Source organism: Hypanus sabinus, chromosome 14, assembly GCF_030144855.1.
Source record: "Hypanus sabinus isolate sHypSab1 chromosome 14, sHypSab1.hap1, whole genome shotgun sequence".
In the NCBI taxonomy this organism is placed as follows: Eukaryota; Metazoa; Chordata; class Chondrichthyes; order Myliobatiformes; family Dasyatidae; genus Hypanus; species Hypanus sabinus.
Genome location: NC_082719.1, coordinates 69,665,804 through 69,684,453, shown reverse-complemented (window position 1 = coordinate 69,684,453; position 18,650 = coordinate 69,665,804). Strand labels below are relative to the sequence as shown.

At 44.1% G+C, this 18,650-nt stretch overlaps 1 protein-coding gene across 2 annotated transcripts in view; it reads right to left on the bottom strand.

The window, feature by feature from the left end:
* Positions 1 to 18,443, bottom strand: part of LOC132404857 (granzyme K-like) — a 141,422-nt gene extending 122,979 nt beyond the window's left edge. For both annotated transcript variants that reach the window (XM_059989418.1, XM_059989417.1), the window contains exons 1-4: positions 18,361 to 18,443; positions 6,480 to 6,639; positions 5,309 to 5,462; positions 3,596 to 3,853 (exon numbers count right to left, since the gene is read on the bottom strand). In XM_059989418.1, the coding sequence (XP_059845401.1) occupies positions 3,596 to 3,853; positions 5,309 to 5,462; positions 6,480 to 6,639; positions 18,361 to 18,421 (633 nt within the window). In that variant the 5' untranslated portion in view covers positions 18,422 to 18,443. The remainder of the gene's footprint in view (positions 1 to 3,595; positions 3,854 to 5,308; positions 5,463 to 6,479; positions 6,640 to 18,360) is intronic.
* Positions 18,444 to 18,650: the final 207 nt, after the last annotated feature.

Below are 18,650 nucleotides of genomic sequence, written 5' to 3'. Positions count from 1 at the left end.
GTCAGTGGGTGGCGCTGTTACAAAGTGTGTTAAAGGGGAAGGCACAGCGGGCATATACGGCGTTGGCCATGGAGGAGGGAGAGGAGGAGAGTTATGACAAAGTGAAGGTGGACATTCTCCAGAGTTATGAGCTAGTACCTGAGGCATATAGACAGCAGTTTAGAAGTTTAAAGAAAGGGTGGAATCAAACGCATACCGAGTTTGCCTATGAGAAGGGTGTGCTCTTGGACCAGTGGGGCACTGCAGAGAGAGTGGGAGAAGATTATGGGCATCTCAGGGAGTTAATTCTGATTGGGGAATTTAAAGGGTGTGTTTCGGAGGATATCCAGACGTATCTGAATGAGAAGCCGGATAAGTCCATCTCAGAATTTGCTAGGTTCGCAGATGAATATGCCCTAACCCACAAGACAAAGTTTTCCTCGAATAAAAGTACCCAGAGAGACCATGGGAACTATCGAGAAAGTCCGCCGGCTGAGGCAGAGGTCCCGCCGGGAGCTAGTGGTAAGGTCAAGGGGGAAAGACCAGACGGCCAGAGATTTCCGGGCTTGACCTGTTTTAATTGTGGAAAAGTGGGACATATTGCATCGCGGTGCTTTGCTCCAAGGAAAGAAACAGAAAAGGGGAAAGCAGCAGTCCCTATTGGATGTGCCGTGGTAATCAGTAGATTGACAAGAGAGCCCCGGGTAGACAGAGTACAAGAAGGGTTGGAGACTTGTCTGTCACACGGAACCGTGTCTGTGAGGGAGGGAGACACACCAGTTCCCGTACGGATCTGGAGAGACACGGGGGCTGAGCTGTCGTTGATTAGCAGTAAGGTACTAGTGTTTGGTCGAAAGACGAGAATAGTAGCTGTAAAGGGAATAAGTAAAGGGACAGAAATGGTGCCCTTATATAAGGTCATTATGGATTGTGAGCTGGTATCTGGACCAGTTGAAATAGGGGTGCAATCAGAATTCCCGAGGAAGGACGCGGACGTCCTTCTCGGTAACGATTTAGCAGGTGGTAAGGTTTGGGCAGCCATGACGGTGGCCCCATCCCTAGATTCCAAGATCTACCCCGCATGCGCGGTCACTCGCAGCCTGTCGAGTAAGGCAGCTGAGAACAAAAGCAGTTTAAATCTGGCCAGTTTCGATTTGGCCGAGACGTTTGTACCGACCTTGTACCACGAGGGTTTAGAGGGTGGTAAAACGATGAGTAGTAAAGTAAAAGAGGGTAAGGAAGCAGAGGTAGATCTGCCCTTAGTGAGGAGAAAGGTCCTTGAGGCCGGAAATAAAGATGAGGAACCGCTAGAGAGGTTAAGAGGTCCAGAGTTGGACAGGGATGATCTGTCTGGTTTGGCAGAACTGTTTGAAGAAGTTGAAAATTCTAAAGGTGTTCCCGATAATGAAATGGGGGCAGTCCTAGATGAAAAGGATGCCATTACCTTGAAGAAGTCTGCTGGGTTAGCAGATGAGGTTGTTTCAGCTCGCGGGGTTGAGTTTACTCCGGAAGGGAGTTGCCCAGAGAGTAACTGGGAGGATCAGGGGAACTTAGAATTTGAAAAGGGGATGGGTATTGAAAGCCTGGAAGAGGCAGATGTCCCGTTCAAGAGTGTGTTCAAGATGGGGATGCACGTGGTACTGAACCTAGCAACGGAGCTCAGAAAAAGTCTGAGGTATTTGATTCAGTGGAATGGGACGGCCGTCCTTGTGGGTCAGATAGACTTGGTTCAGTGAAAAGAGGGTTAACCTTGGTAACAGTGGGAAGTGAGAGTTCCCAGGTGTTTGTGCTCGAAGGTGTGTTCAAAGTTAATGCAGAGTTTAAGAATGGGGAGATAAGAATTATCATTGAAGGAAACGGGAAATCTGTAGTTCCCAAATTGAATGAAGAAATTTTAAGCCCTGCAGATCGCTTACAGATTAAGCCGGAATATGACAGGGCCCCCCACGCTATTGTTATTCCAGCATGTGGTGTAAAAGGGCAGAATTTGAAATGCTGCTTGAGCAAGGAAGTCGAACTGAAACCCTATAGTCTGAAGGGGCCTGACGAGAGGGTTAGCCACCTGTGTAAAATTACAGAGGTGGGTGGAAATTCAGACGATGGGCTAAGTTTGGGACACGGTGTTGATAAAATAATTCCTATGGAACAGGCGGGTGAGGGTTTATCTCGCCATCTTACTCAAATTCCCCGGAAAAGAGGCGACGGTTAATGAGGACGCCATTTTTAAATAGCAAAGCCGGTTGTACGGGATTTCGACAAAGCCTGTGAATAATAAAGACAACCCCCTTGGAAGCCTGCCTGTTCAGTTTGAAAACAACTAGTATTGACATAAACTTTTGTAGATTAACGTAAACTAAGAGCACACCTCCTTAGTTTTGTTGCTAAAAAAAAATAAAATAGGTGGTTATTAAATTGAAGTCTGATGCTACAAGACGTTAGTACGGTACAAGATGTTAAGGTATCGAAGAAAGTGACACTGTAATCGTTAACTGTTTAGATGCTGAATTGAGTGTACAACTGCATTACTCTGTAGAAAAAACTTTGGTGTTGTGTTAAATTATAACACCCTGTAAGACTCTGTATGAATTCGTTTTTTTTCCGATGGTAAAAAACGCGCTGAAGAAAGGGGGTGTTATGTCCGTAGCCCCCTCCTTTGTGAGAATCGCAAGATCACTTGTTGGGATGGGAAAAGAGACGTGCAGGCTGACTCGTTTCTCCGGCGATGTAAAGCTACGGGACCTGGCCATTGTCTCTTGGAGACAGATTTGTGGATTGAGATGCTCTGCTATGTGAACGCCCTCGGGCAAAGTGGGCTGGTTGAGGGAGAGATTGCATCACCCCCAACCTGATTGGCATCTATGACCCTGCGAATCAGAATAAAAGAGAGACTGTAGGAACAACCCCTCAGATGCACCAGAAGAAACATTAAGCGACCAAGTAACAGCAGACGGTCATCAGAAACTAAGCCACGTGCGTTCAATTCCGTGGCTGGAATTGGCTGAAACCACGGAAAACGGCTTTTTAGCTAACAACGGGGAAACCCGCTCCCCTGACTCAACTGATTGGCATCATAAAAGACTTGGGCAAGTTTAAACACCTCCTTAAACCCAAAACGCTGCAGCCTGAACGAGCTAATGACTTTTATATTTCCATCGGACAATACATTATTCCCTAGACAACGATAGAGTTACGTTTTATTGGTTATGATCATACCTGCGCTTTAGATTTAGTATTGATGACGTATATTATCTGTATGTTTGCATTAATCTTATTTTTGTGCCCCTTTATCAATAAATACTTTTAAAAATAGTACCACCAGACTTTAATGGACCTCTCTATCTTTGCTGGTAAGTGATCCAGTTACGGGAATTCGTAACAGTAGCATTTATGGCCTAATCTTGTTTCCCTTAGCTTCCCTAGGGTAATGCTGGACCACATTCTGAAGACATTTTAATGCAACTGAGTAGCCCTTCAGAAAGAGTCAGTCACAATAACACTGAGGAAGGGTGGAAAGTTTCAATCTGTAGAAGGCCCCAGTGAATTAATGGGGTTTTTATACTTAATCCAGTAGCTTTATAGAAATGTTACTGATAACACGGCTAGACATCATACTCACCTTACAAGCATTCCCACTGCCTTTGCTGTCACCAACACAGATCATGTCCTTGGTTAATTTAGGACGCTGATTGCTGTTGCATTTTCTGCGATCGATTACCTTGACCTTCACCTCTTGAAGTGTGTCAGAGTATTTGTGTTTCCTTGTTTCTCCCCATCCTGCCACGGTGCACATTGTTCCAGATTTCATGTCAGTAATTCCATCTTTTGGTAGGTTGAGTATTTTCACATCCTGGTTGATTTTTGCATCAGTCTCGAGCTGTTGACACAAAAACATTGAATTCACGTATTTGTGATCCTAAAAGTGAAGAATATCTTGAATGATCTCTTTACTCCTGAAGAGATTTGTTGGTTTATCTATTTAAATATCTTGTTTTCCAGAATTCTGCATTTTCAAATTCCTTCAAATTTACTTATTTCTTGCAATGTGTAAATTTGATTCTCTTTAGCTTGTTCCCTCCAAAACCATTTTGTTTGCTACCATCAAGTTGCTAAGTAATTTATTTATTCATTGAGAAATAGTGACGAATAGTCCCTTCCGGCATTTCAAACTGCGCCGGCTGGCTAGCCACCAGCAATTCAACTCTAATCTAAATTTACAATGACCGATTCACCTACAAAATGGCACACTTTGGACTGTGGGAGGAAACCAGAGCATCCAGAAGAAACACACGCAGTCATGGGAAAAACTTGCCGACAGTGGAAGGAATTAAACCCAGGTCACTGGTACTGTAACACGTTGTGCTAACCACGACAATATTTCATGGAAAAGTATGAACTAAATTAGCAACACTGAAGTCTGGAATCTGGAATGACAATCTGCCCGGGGATGGAGCAGCATCTGCAGGAGGATTGGAATTCTCAAGAGTTCCTGCAATGGCTGCTTCAGGAAGTGAATGTGTTTTCTTGTAGGAGAGAGCAGCGGAATGATAATTAACTTGGTACCTGCCACCTTCTGTTCCGAAAGCACAATAATGTGGAGTTTTTCTTCAGGAACTTCTGTCTGATCACATGGTTATTTCTAAACTTTAGGCTTCTTTAATGAAAACAATTTCCTCTGGGATATCATAGATCAATGCATCATCTGACCATAAAGGCTCCTGACTCATCTCACCTGATCGATTAGATAAAGCTAGTTTACAGTGGACCAAATCGCTGATAGAAAATGACACATGATCATTTGCTAATGATGCTTGCTGAAAACTTTCTTTACACGTCAAGGGGAAGTTTAACTGTGATATTGTCCAGGCTTAGACAGCTCAAGTTCAAGTTCAGCATATTGTCATTCAATCGTACACATGTATACCACCAAATGAAACATTCCTCCTGACCAAGGGCGCAAGACAGTACTGTACCTCAAACACATAATACATAAAGTAATATTGCCACAAATAAGTTAATTAGATCCATAGTCAGAAAGTACACAGTTCTTGCTACTGGTGCTTTTTAAATGATGAGACCTGGGTGATGGCAGGGAGTTCAGTAGTCTTACGGTCTGGGGGAAAGAAGCTGTTTTGCATCCTAACAGCTCTTGTCCTGTTGCCTTGCAATTCCATACCAGACAGGAATCAGTGTAAATTTTCCCCACTAGAAATATGTCTCATCCCACTCAGTGAAGCCAGACTACAGTTATTATTTTTAAGCCAGAAAATATTGCTAATGCAGCAAAGTAAAGATTTTTAAAACTGTGTAAGAATGAGGAAAAAACTCATACTTCCAGCAGCATGATATCGTTTCCCTTTTTGAAATCGATGTATTTTGGATAGGGAAACTGTCTGATGATGCGTCGTTTTTGTTCACTTCTCTCATTCTGTGAAAGAGAATGAACTCCAAGAACTGCTTGAAGAAACTGGCCTGGTGCGATTGTTCTGTTACCAATCAAAAATAAAGATAATTAATTACTCTTTCCTTTAAAAAATAATTGACCGAAATGCGTCAGGGAGACAACAATCAAATATTAAACTTTATGGAACTATAAGAGTCTGCTATATTGTGTTTGGTAGTTAATGTACATATTCCAAAAGGTGATCAATATCCAAGCGAGGGCCAACACGATGCTCGTACTTAAAGTTGTATTGATACATTCATCAAACAAACTCTTGGTAAACTACTCTTGTGCTTACTTAGTTGTGGAATGGGTATCATACATACAGTTACCTCTTTATTAGGGGCACCTGTACACCTGCATGTTAATACAAATATCTAATCAGCCAATCATGTGGCAGCAACTCAGGGCATAAAAACATTCAGACATCATCAGGAAGTTCAGTCATTGTTCAGACTAAACATCAGAATGGGGAAGAAATATGATCAATGTGAGTTTGACTATGGAATGATTGTCGGTGCCAGGTGGAGTGGTCTGCTGGTCTGGATCTTCAGGCATGACATTCCCCAGCTTTTACAGAGAATGGTGTGATAAAGAAGAAAAAGCATCCAGTGAGTTGAAGTTCTGTCGGCAAAAACGCTTTGTTGATGGGAGAGGGAAGATGAGAATGGCCAGACTGGTTCAAGCAGACAGGAAGTCGACAGTAACTCAGATAACCACGTGTTACAACAGTGATGTTCAGAAGAGCATCTCTGACCTCACAGTATGTCAAACCTTGAAGTAGACTGGCTACAGCAGAAGACCATGAACAGACACTCAGAGGTACCTAATAAAGTGGCCACTGAGTATATATCTGAGCATTCAAACTGAAACCTGCTAACAAAAATAAATGCCAATAACATGGCATTTATGTTATTAAATGAGGATGAGGATTATTAATTAATGAGAATTATATACTAATGAGGATGTGACACCAGTGTAAATGGAATTATTTTATGAAAGCTAAGCACTTGTATGTTAATCACAAAATATTTTTTTATTCATAAACCACATAGCTTACATTTCACAGTGTGCTGCAGTTAGTACCCAGTTTGGTCTGATCAAAGCACCTCCGCAGTAGTGAACATATTTACTGTTCCCGCTAAGTTGTTGGAGAGATACCATATAAGGTCTTGAATGCAGTTTGACTTCATGACCTCCAATAATTTTAGCTCCGGGATCTGCAATATATAGAAGATACTGACATTTTATTTCACGTGCATGTTTATTCACACACAGTTTGTGAACATCACTGACAATGCCAGCAATTATTAGCCATCTCTAATTACCCTTGACAGGGATAACCCTAGAGTAGTTGTACCATGGCCTTGCACAGCAATTCGATTGTACAAGAGTGTAAGAAGGTGCAGAGAGTAATGGACTCAGCCCAATATGGCACTGGATCGATCGCTGTAGAAAGCGGGGGGTGGTGGGAGGTAAAGATATGATTAGTGGTAGGTTTCCTTTACAGATGGGGTACATTGCGGAGGATAATGTGTTGGATGCAGAGGCTGATGGGCGAGTAGGCGAGTAGGCAAGGACAAGAGGAATTCTATCACTATTATGGCAGAGGGAAGATGGGGTGAGTGTAGATGTACAGGAAATGGAGGAGATTCGGGTGAGGGAAGCATCAATAGTAGAGGGAGAGAAACCCAAAACCGCATCCCAGGAATAGATGTGTCGAAGGTGTTAGAGGGAATTTGGGGATTAGCAATTTACATTTAACAAATGACTTTGGTTACAAGTGTTCGTATCTGAATATGTATTGTTGATTTAATTTGGAGAGCATCTCTGAACAATGGGTTCATAAAAGTCATGAATCCCAGACTAGACAATGTTGATAAAATTTCATTAAAATCAGATGTCTGTGGTGTGCGTGCAAATCGGGAGGTGTGAAGTTTGTGTGTAGTTTCAAAGAAAGTATTGTCCATACATTGTAAATTTAGAGTTGTCCTTTGATGTTGAGCACATAAAATATTGAGCCCCATGTTGGGCCTGGAGATCTTTCGACCAAAAGCGTCTCCGAATGATGCCTGCTGCACCTTGTTTTGTCGAATAAGGAAGCTGCTTTGTATCTACCAGTAATTTTCTCCAGCGATTTCATTCACACAACAACATTTGGCGTCAGGAGTGGGATGACCCATCGTGTGGCCAGTGATTTTAGCGGTCTGACTGGGTGAGTATTTTAAGAAATAACACTTACTCTTGGATCTGTTCAGGTCGGTGGTACACGGGGAATGTGAGAAATCATGAACATAGAGAGCTGAACTGGTAGGTATAAATGTGGTGTGTGTGTGCATGTTTGTTTATGTAGAGAGACAAAACTTTGCGTGTTAGTTTGGTGAGATGAAGCCACCGGTTGTGAAGATTGGTTACCGACGTTTCACGACGCCAGAGTGGGGACGTGGAAACTCATTCGTTTGTCGAGCTTGCATTTTAGTGTAGACATTTTGCGAGTGTGATGGAAAGGAATACAGCAGACGTCATGAGTTCAGGTACTCAAAAGTGGCAGATTGCGGAGTACATACTCTGCGGTTTTAAGGAAGTGCTGTTCAGCTGGTACCCGTCATTTCTATTTCGCATAGTGTGGGAATTATTGTGGAGATATTTCAGGGGGAGGTTCACACTAAAGACACACACATGTTGGTAAAAGCGAAGTGCCCAAGAAATACGTGGAACCGTCTGGCCCAGGGGGTGCGGGATGGTCCATGGGCAACTACTGGGAACTCCAAACAATGAAGAAAGATATTGCTCTTTTAAAGGGGAAGTGAGGCAGTGACTGGGGGAGGTGGAAATAACCGGGGAACAATAATGGCTGTGAGCTGATGACTCAGCCATGGATTATGCAGAACGTAAATACTGAGTGTATGAGGAATATTCAGGGTTGGATAATCCAGGGAGAGACAACCCAGTCTTCCTAAAAAGGCTGATGGAAGACCTGAGCTCAGCCCACCAGGAAGGTTTAGATTTTGGGATAACAGTGGGGTCGACCCACTCTGTGATAGTTTTGTGGGCCTGTGAGATAGACCGAAGAATGTGCAAGAGAAATTGTGAAGCGGCTGTAGTAGATGCAGCTACTGTGATGTGTTCTGTTTACCGGTGACCAGCTCACGGAGAATGGAACTGTTCGAGTAGATGTGGGAGGGTAAAGGAGTTCATATGCTACAGATGTGACTGATACGGACATACATGGTTGAAGGCAGTGTCCAAAAAAGAGGAAAGAAAAACAGGTGAACATCACAGTAGACACACAATCTCTCACCCCATCAACACCCAGTCTGACCAAACTGACCGTCGATCAGATCCTAGAACGGTGAAGACGCCGCCAGGGTCAGTAAAAGATGCGGCGATGGCCCCCGCCTCCTGCGCTGGTGACCCACAGATGTTCACAACTGCATTGTTCGGGGGGCCAGAAATGCGATATCTTTGTGGACCCAGGAGCATTGATATCAATAACTGACCTATCCTTGCCAACAACTGGACAGGCTATTTATATTAGGGGTGGAGGTGGGAAAACAGTGAAGGCAGAAAGAAGCGAGTGGCAGATACTTGAAACCAGGGGAGTGCAGTTTCCAGTGTATTTCTAGGTATCTCCAAATAATGAGGGCACCATCCTTGGAATAGATACCCTAAGGGAAGCAGAGGCATTCATAGGCTCGGGAAAGGGAGAAGTAATAAGACAGTGAGTATAGGAATAGAGTGAGGTAGAGGATAAATGCGTGGCTGAGGGATTGGAGCAGGGGGCAGGAATTCAGTTTTCTGGATCATTGGGACCTCTTTTGGGGCAGGTGTAACCTGTACAAAAAGGATGGGTTGCACTTTAATCCAGGGGGGACCAATATCCTGGTGGGGAGGTTTGCTAAGGTTATTGGGGAGAATTTAAACTAGAATTGTTGGGGGGTGGGAACTGAACTGAGGTGATGGAGGAAAGGGAGGTTGGCTCACAAATAGGGAAAGCTTGGAGACGGTGCAAAAGGGAGGATGGGCAGGTGACAGAGAAGGTACACGCTCAGACGAATGGTTTGAGATGTGTCTATTTTAATGCGAGGAGTATTATGAACAAAACGGATGAGCTTGGAGTATGGATCAGTACTTGGAGCAATGATGTTGTGGTCATTACAGAGACTCAGGGGCAGGAATGGTTACTTCAACTGTCAAGCTTTAGATGTTTCAGAAAGGACAGAGAGGGAGGCAAAAGAGGTGGGGGCATGGCACTGTTGATCAGAGATAGTGTCATGGCTGCGAAAAGGAGGAAGACATGGAGGGATTGTCTATGGAGTCTCTGTGGGTAGAACTTAGGAACAGGAAGGGGTCAATAAATATACCGGCTGTTTTTTTATAGACCACCCAATAGTAACAGGGACACCGAGAGGCAGATAGGGAGACAGATTCTGGAAAGGTATAATAATAACAGGGTTGTCATGGTGAGAGATTTTAATTTCTCAAATATTGATTGAGATGGGGTGGAGTTTGTTAGGTATGTTGAAGAAGGTTTCTTGACACAATATGTAAATAAGCCTAAAAGAGGAAAAGCTGTACTTGTTCTGATATTGGGAAATGAACCTGGTCAGGTGCCAGGTCTCTCAGTGGGAGAGCATTTTGGAGATAGTGATCATAATTCTATCTCCTTTACCATAGCATTGGAGAGGGACAGGAACAGACAAGTTACGAAAGCATTTAATTGGAGTAATGGGAAATATGAGGCTATCAGGCAGGAACTTGGAAGCATAAATTGGGAACAGATGTTTTCAGAGAAATATACGGAAGAAATGTGGCAAATGTTCAGGGGATATTTGCGTGGAGTTCTGCATAAGTATGTTCCAATGAGACAAGAAAAGGATGGTAGGATACAGGAACCATGGTATACAAAGGCTGTTGTAAGTCTAGTCAAGAAGAAAAGAAGGGCTTATGAAAGGTTAAAAAAACTAGGTAATGGCAGAGATCTATACGATTATAAGGCTAGCAGGAAGGAGCTCAAGAAAGAAATTAGGAGAGCCAGAAGGGGCCATGAGACAACCTTGGCAGACAGGATTAAGGAAAACCCTAAGGCATTCTACAAGTATGTGAAGAGCAAGAGGATAAGGTGTGAGAGAATAGGACGAATCAAGAGTGATAGTGGAAAAGTGCGTATGAAACCAGAGGAGATAGCAGAGGTACTTAATGAGTACTTTGCTTCAGAATTCACTACGGAAAAGGATCATGGTGATTGTAGGGATGCCTTACAGTGGACTGAAAAGCTTGAGCATGAAAATATTAAGAAAGAGGATGTGCTGGAGCTTTTGGAATACATCAAGTTGGAAAGGTGACCAGGAGTGGATGAGAAGTACCCCACGCTACTGCTGAGCCTCTGGCAATGATCTTTGCATCATCAATGGGAATGGGAGATATTCCAGAGAATTGGAGGGTTACGGATGTTGTCCATTATTCAAGAAACTGAGTAGATATAGCCCAGGAAATTATAGACCAGTGAGTCTTACTTCAGTGGATGGTAAGTTGATGGAGAAGATGCTGAGAGAAAGGACTTATGAACATTTGGAGAGGCATAATATGATTAGGAACAGTCAGCAGGGCTTTGTGAAAGGCAGGTCATGCCTTACGAGCCTGATTGAATTTTTTGAGGATGTGACTAAAGACATTGATGAAGGTAGAGCAGTAGATGTAGTGTATATGGATTTCAGCAAGGCATTTGATAAGATACCCCATGCAAGGTTTAATGAGAACGTAAAGGCATGGGATCCAAGGGGACATTGCTTTGTGGATCCAGAAGTGGCTTGCCCACAGAAGGCAAAGAGTGGTTGTAGACAAGTCATATTCATCATAGAGGTCGGTCACTAGTGGTGTGCCTCAGGGTTCTGTTCTGGGACCATGCTCTTCGTGATTTTTATAAAAGACCTAGATGAAGAAGTGAAGGGATGGCTTAGTAAATTTGCTGATTACACAAATGTTGGGGGTGTTGTGGATAGTGTGGAGGGCTGTCAGAAGTTACAGCGGGACATTGATAGGACGCAAAACTGGGCTGAGAAGTGGCAGATGGAGTTCAACCCAGAGTAGTGTGAGGTGGCACATTTCGGTAGGTCAAATATGATGGCATTAATGGTAAGATTCTTGGCAGTGTGAAGGATCAGAGGGATCTTGGGGTCCGAGTCCATAGGACACTTAAAACTGCTGCGCAGGTTGACTCTGTGGTTAAGAAAGCATATGGTGCATTGTCCTTCATCAAATGTGGGATTAAGTTTAGGAGACGAGAGGTAATGTTGTAGCTATATAGGGCGCTGGTCAGACCCCACTTGGAGTACTGTGCTCAGTTCTAGTCGCCTCACTACAGGAAGGATGTAGAAGCCATAGAAAGGGTGCAGAGGAGATTTACAAGGATGTTGCCTGGTTTGGGGAGCATGCCTTATGAGAACAGGTTGAGTGAACTTGACTTTTTCTTCTTGGAGCGATGGAGGCTGAAAGGTGACCTGATAGAGGTGTATAAGATGATAAGAGGCATTGATCATGTGGATAATCAGAGGCTTTCTCCCAGGGCTGGAATGGCTAGCATGAGAGGGCGCAGTTTTAAGGTGCTTCGAAGTAGATACAAAGGAGATGTCAGGGTTATGTTTTTTACGCAGAGAGTGGTGAGTGCATGGAATAGGCTGCTGGCGGCAGTGGTGGAGGCGAGTGTGATAGGATCTTATAAGAGACTCCTGGACAGGTACATGGAGCACAGAAAAATACAGGGTTATAGGTAACCCGAGATAATTTCTAAGGTAAGGAAATATTCGGCACAGCTTTGTGGGTTGAAGGGCCTGTTTTGTGCTGTAGGTTTTCTATGTTTCTATGTCAGGGGCAGTGATTGTGTACAACCAATAGAATACACAGCCTGGCTTGCATAGTCACAGTTGCCCCAATCATCAGAGACTGGAGCCAGGATTGTTTCTATGGGTTACTTTATCAGCTGTTCCCAGAAGTATGGGCTAGACACATTCAAGATTGTGGTCGAGTAAAGATAAACCCAGTTAATATAGAGGGGGGCTTGTATAATCCCCATGAGCAGTACCCTATAAAACTGGCACACCGCTGTTCAGAATATAGTGACGGAACAAACACAGCAGCGAGATTGCGGCAACTACTAACTCGCTTATATGGCCAGTTAAGCAACCCGATGGAACATAACCATTAACAAAAGACGATCCTGCCCTTTAAAAAACCACGGTGAGATTGCATCCCATTGTGGCAAGACCTGCAACAATCCAAAACGGCCTTTCTCCAGAACGTAAAGGTTTTTTCAGTCCTGGATATCGCTAATGGAGTTTGGGTGCGCCCCTGAGCACATGAGTCCCAAGAAGGATTTGCCTTCACCCTGGGTGGGCAGCAGTATACATGAACCAGACTCCACCAGGGCTTCCACAATAGCCCAGCCATTTTTCATAAGGTTGTGCCACAGACTTTGGAAAAGCTCTATCTAATGTCGTACAGATCGACCAGCTTAGACAATATGCAGATGATCTACTAATTGCTTTGGAAGATGAAGCAGGTCGTTTAGGGGCAATAGCCCCTAAAGATACTGCAAGACAACGGGGGTTTAAAATCAGTTCACAAAAGACTCAGATAGCAAGCCATACACTAACTAGGCTACACCATTTCCCAGGGTCAGATGACAGAGACTCAGCAAACAGACTCTTGCCTCGCCCAGTAAACATTAAGGGAGAGAGGAAAGTAACGGGTCTATTTAATTACTGTCGTAATTTCATTCTAGGGATCTCAGCACTACAGCACCTGATCTAGGCCTTGATTAAAGGAGGGAAGCCCCCTCTGGAGGAAGTGAGTTGGGAGCCAGATGAGAAAAGGGCTTTTACAGATATCAGGAAAGCCCTGGTCTCTGCACCTGAGCGAGTATTACCCGATGTGGCTCGCCCCTTTCCCCTGTACTGCAGCAACGAGGGAGGGCACTTCGACACAGTTGTGCTGCAGGTCCATGGGGATACAAGAAGGCCAGAGGCCTATTATTCAAACAGACACCCGTTGCAGAAAGACTTCCCTGCTGCCTAGGAGCTTCAGACTGCTCCGCGTGGTCAGAGCAAGTAAATGAACCAGTTGTAGTGTGGGACAACTCAGACTACACACACCCCATACCCCATAGAGCTCCTGAAGACGGGGGGAGGCAGAGAGCAGTCACAGATAGCAGAAGGCTGGGTATTCGGCACGGGCACCTAATACAAAAACCGCTGGAAGCAGTGAGTCTGCCAGCAGGGGTGGCAGTCGTCAAAGTGAAAGCTGACCAGAAAGGGGAGAGTCAGGAGCAGAAAGCAATCGAGTGGGCAGACATCACTGAGAAGAAGGAACAACAGCCAATTGAAACTGCAAACCTGCAGGAAGAAATGACATAAGCCGGTTCAGTCAAATTCTATAAAGAGGTGGAGGCAGAAGGGAAGGAGACATGGAGGAGAAAGGGTGCAAAAGGAGGGACCAGAGAGGAGCTGGGCGCACGGGGAGGAAGGATTCGTGGTACTACCATGTGTTAGGGAGATACGACTGGAATTATATAATGGGGTGATGCATCAGGGAAGGCAGAGCATGATTACGACCCTGTGGCAGGACTGGTGGTGGCCAGGGATGGGCGGGCTGTTGAGAACTTCTGCCACCATTGGTTCAAATGTGCCCAGCATAACTCTGGTAAGGGCATAAATCTACAGCTGGCAAATCAGTCACAGCCAAAGGGACCCTGGGGAAACATCCAGATTGACTTCTTGGGACCCTGACCCAAAAGCAGGGGGAATAGCTACAGTCTAGTAATTCCCGATCACTTCACCCGGTGGGTAGTGGCTTTCCCAACAAGGATGGATTCTACCGCATGGATTCCAGTTCAGGAAATCCTCCCAAGGTGGGGAACCCCAGTCCAGCTGGACTCGGATCAGGGAGCACATTTCACAGGGAGAGTGATGAAGGAAATATGCCAACTGTTAGGGGTGGATGAGACCACAGACGGTAGTTTTAACACGTAACACTTGTGTCTGTGTGCAGACTCGGCGAGGCAGCCACTGGAAACACAGGACTGTGGTTAAACCACCTTCCTGTTGCTCAAATGTACAGAGATCCTAAGAGATGAACATCAGCCGACCACACCAGACCTGAGCACAGTTGATGGAAACACACTCACAGGAAATGCAAAGGCAGAAGACACATTACTTTACGGCTATTGATCTCAATTCCATGGTTGATAAAGGCCAACACAACCTACACCTTCTTAACAACACTGTCAAACTGTGCAGCAGCTTTGAGTGTCATATGGGCATGGACCTCAAGTTCTCTCAGATCCTCCACACTGCCAAGAGTCTTACCATTCTGTCTTCAAATTGGACCTACCAAAATGAATCACTTCACACTTATCTGGTTTGAAGTCCATCTGCCACTTCTCAGCCCAGTTCTGCATCCTGTTGATGTCCCGGAGTAACTCTGAAAACCCTCCAGAATATCCACAACACCCACAACCATTTGTGTCATCAGAAAACTTACTAACCCACCCTTCTTCTTCATCCAGGTGATTTATAAAAATCACAAAGAGGAGGGGTCCCAGAACAGCTCCCTGCAAAACACCACTGGTCACCGACCTCCATGCAGAACATGAACCATCTACAACCACCCTTTGCCTTCTGTGTGCAAGCTAATTCTAGATCCACAAAGCAAGGTCTCCTTGGATCCTGTGTCTCCTTACTTTCTGAATGAGCCTTGCATGGAGAACCTTATCAAATGCCTTACTGAAATCCATATACACTACATCCACTGCTCTACATTCATCAATTTTTTTTTCCAACTTCCTCAAAAAATTCAATCAGGCTCATAAGGCTTGACCTGCCTTTGACAAAGCCATGCTGACTATCCCTAATCAGATTATGTCTCTCCAAATGCTCATAAATCCTGCCTCTCGGGATCTTTTCCAACAATTTGCCCACCACTGAAGTCAGACTCACTGGTCTATAATTTCCTGGGTTATCTATACTCCCTTTCTTGAACAAGGGAACAACATTTGCAACTCTCCACCCCTCCTGTACTTCTCCCATCCCTATTGATGATGCAATGATCATCACAAGAAGCTCAGCAAACTCCGTCCTCGCTTTCCAATCTAACTTAATGCTTTTCAAAAGCTCCAGCACATCCTCTTCCTTAATGTCTATATGCTCAAGCATTTCAACCCGCTGTAAATCATCCCCACAATTGCCAAGGTTTTTTTCCTGGTGAATACTGAAGCAAAGTACTTATTAGGAACTTGTGCTACTTCCTCCAACTCCATGCACACATTTCCACTATCACATCTGATTGGTCCTATTCTCACACAGCTCATCCTCCTGCTCTTCACATACTTGTAGAAGGCCTTGGGGTTTTCCTTAAAACTGACCACGGCCTTCTCATGGCCTCTTCTGGCCCTCCTAATTCCATTCTTAAGCTCGTTCCTTGTAATTTTCTAGAGCTCTAACAGTACCTAGTTTCTTGAAATTCCCGTAAGCTTTTCTTTTCTTCTTAACTAGATTTTCTACATACTTTGTACATCGTGGTTCTTTAACCCTACCATCCTTTCCCTGCCTCAATGCAACATACCTATGCAGAACCACTGAACATTTGCCACATTTCTGCTGTGTATTTCCCTGAGAATATCTGCTCCCAGTTTATTCTCCCAAGTTCCTACCTAATAGCATCATATTCCCCCCACCCCAATTAAATGTTTTCCCAAATTGTCTGCTCCGATCCCTCTCCAGCAGTATGGTGAAGGAGGTAGAGTTATGGTCATTATCTCCAAAATGCTCTCCCGCCAAGAGATCTGACACCGTACCAGATTCATTTCCCAATACCAGATTAAGTACAGCTTCTCCTCTTGTAGGCTTATCTACCTATTGCGTCAGGAAACCTTCCTGAACACACCTAACAAACTCTACCCCATCTAAACTCTTTGCGCTAAGGAGATGCCAATCAATATTAGGAAAGTTAAAATCTTGCATCACAACAAACCTATTGCTATTGCACCATTACATAATCTGCCTCCCTATCTGCTCCTCAATATCCCTGTTACTACTGGGAGGTCGAGAAAAACATCCAGTAAGGTTATTGCCCCTTTCTTGTTCCTGACCTCCACCCACAATGAATCAGCGGACAATCCCTCCATGACTTCCTCTTTTTCTGCAGCTGTGACACCATCTCTAATTAGCAATTCCATGCCCCCTCCTCTTTTGCCTCTCTCTCTGTTCTTTTTGAAACATCTAAAGCCTGGTACTCTGTAATGAAGGCTGGTTGCTGAGCTGAATAACATAGAATAGAAAAGATATTGACAAAAAATAGATGGGGAGGGATTTAAGTTAACAGAGACCGCAGGTTCCACAACTTCGATAGCATGGCAGATTGAGAAGGACTGCACATGGCTTCTGAAGACAGACACCCCCAGCCCGAATGGGGAATGAATAGACCCTTTCAGCATTCATTCAAATAGAGACACACCAACTCCTTCCTGTACATTGACGAGCGGGCCTGTGATGTACTTGCTGGTGCCCCGGGAAAGGGAATGTTTTTGCTTGGGGTGTGGGATGGGTGGAGTTCTGAGCAGGGCATTTTTCTGCCCTATTTGAGTAGATCCTCCTTTAGGTTGGTGCAAATTTATTTTTGTCCAGGAGGATCAAGACAAGGGTATGCTAGAGCGATTTCTGGGTTTAGCAAAAATGACTTTGGCTACCAGTCTTCACATCTGAATATGTATTGTGGATTTAATTTGGAGTGCAGCTCAGAACAATGGGTTGCTAAAAAAGCTGTGAATCCCAGACCAGACAATGCTGATTAAAGTTCATTTTGATGTCTGATGTGGCTGCCAATCAGGAGGTGTGAAGTTTGTGCGTAGTCTCAAAGAAAGTATTGTCTATCTGTTGTAAACATGGAGTTGTTCTTTGATGTTTAGCACATAAAATATCGAGCCCTATTTTGAGCCTGGAGACCTTTCGACCGGAAGCATCTCCATATCATGCCTGCTGTGACTTGTTTTGTCGAATAAAGAAGCTGCTTTGTATCTACCAGTACTTTCTCCGGTGGCTTCATTCATGTCCCTACAGAAGACAAAAATACTGAGAAAAGGGAATAGCATTTAACAGGAGATAAATTGGGAAGAGGTATAGTCGAGATAACCATGGAAATCAGTAGATTTGTAAAAGATGACAGCTGACAGTCTGGGGTCAGAGGGATCAAGAAAGTAGAGGGAGGTGTCAAGTGAATTTAGGGGAAAAGTGGAAGTTAGTGGCAAATTGATAAAATTGACAAGCGTACTAATGGTGCATGAGGTAGCGCCAATGCAGTCATCAATGTAGCAGAGGAAAAGTTGGGGGGTACAACCTGGGAAGGCTTCACACATAGACTGTTCTTCATAGATGACAAAGAGGCAGGCATAGCTTGGGCCCATGCGAGTGCCCATGGCCACCACTCAGAATTCAACCCACAAGAATTAATTTCCACAGCTTCTCATTAATCCTAAAGATAATAATACTTAGTTAAAAATTAAATATTATGAAGTAGATTTCCAGGAAAAATTGATAGTAGTGCAAGGAGACACAAGAAACAGCAGATGCCACAGGCTGGACAAACAATAAGCCGACACTTCTACAATTTCCTTCCCTCCGTAGATGCTGCTTGACATGTTGCTCATTGAAATTTTGTAACCACATTTTATATAGTTGTCCTCTCCAAATTAGAAATAAAATTACAAGGAAAAACAACAAAGCAGACATCTATTGGCATATATAGAAGAGAAATATTAATGAGGCTAAAACAGTAAATGTACAGTACTTACCATAAACCATTATTATAATGTGCATCATAAATTAAATATAATTAAAATAAATGCTTTCCTGAATGGAAAGTATTTAAGTATTCCTTATTTTGCTACTTACACGCTGGAGCTAGGAAGATGACAATTAACAAAACAAGTGGATTGTACAGTGAAGGATTCATCGTTGTTTCTTCTGTGATAACACCAAAGTTACTGAATTTATGATGAACTTGGAGGGAAGTGGTTTATTTTCAGTGTTCCCCACCCCCAAACCACTAATGAATGTGAAGGTTTGTGTGGTGAACTATGTGCCTGTCTGGACACGCCTCCTGCTGACTGCTCCTGTGGCTCCTCCCACAGGCCCCTGTATAAAGGCGATCTGAGGCCTGACGCTCGGCCTCAGTCTCCAGG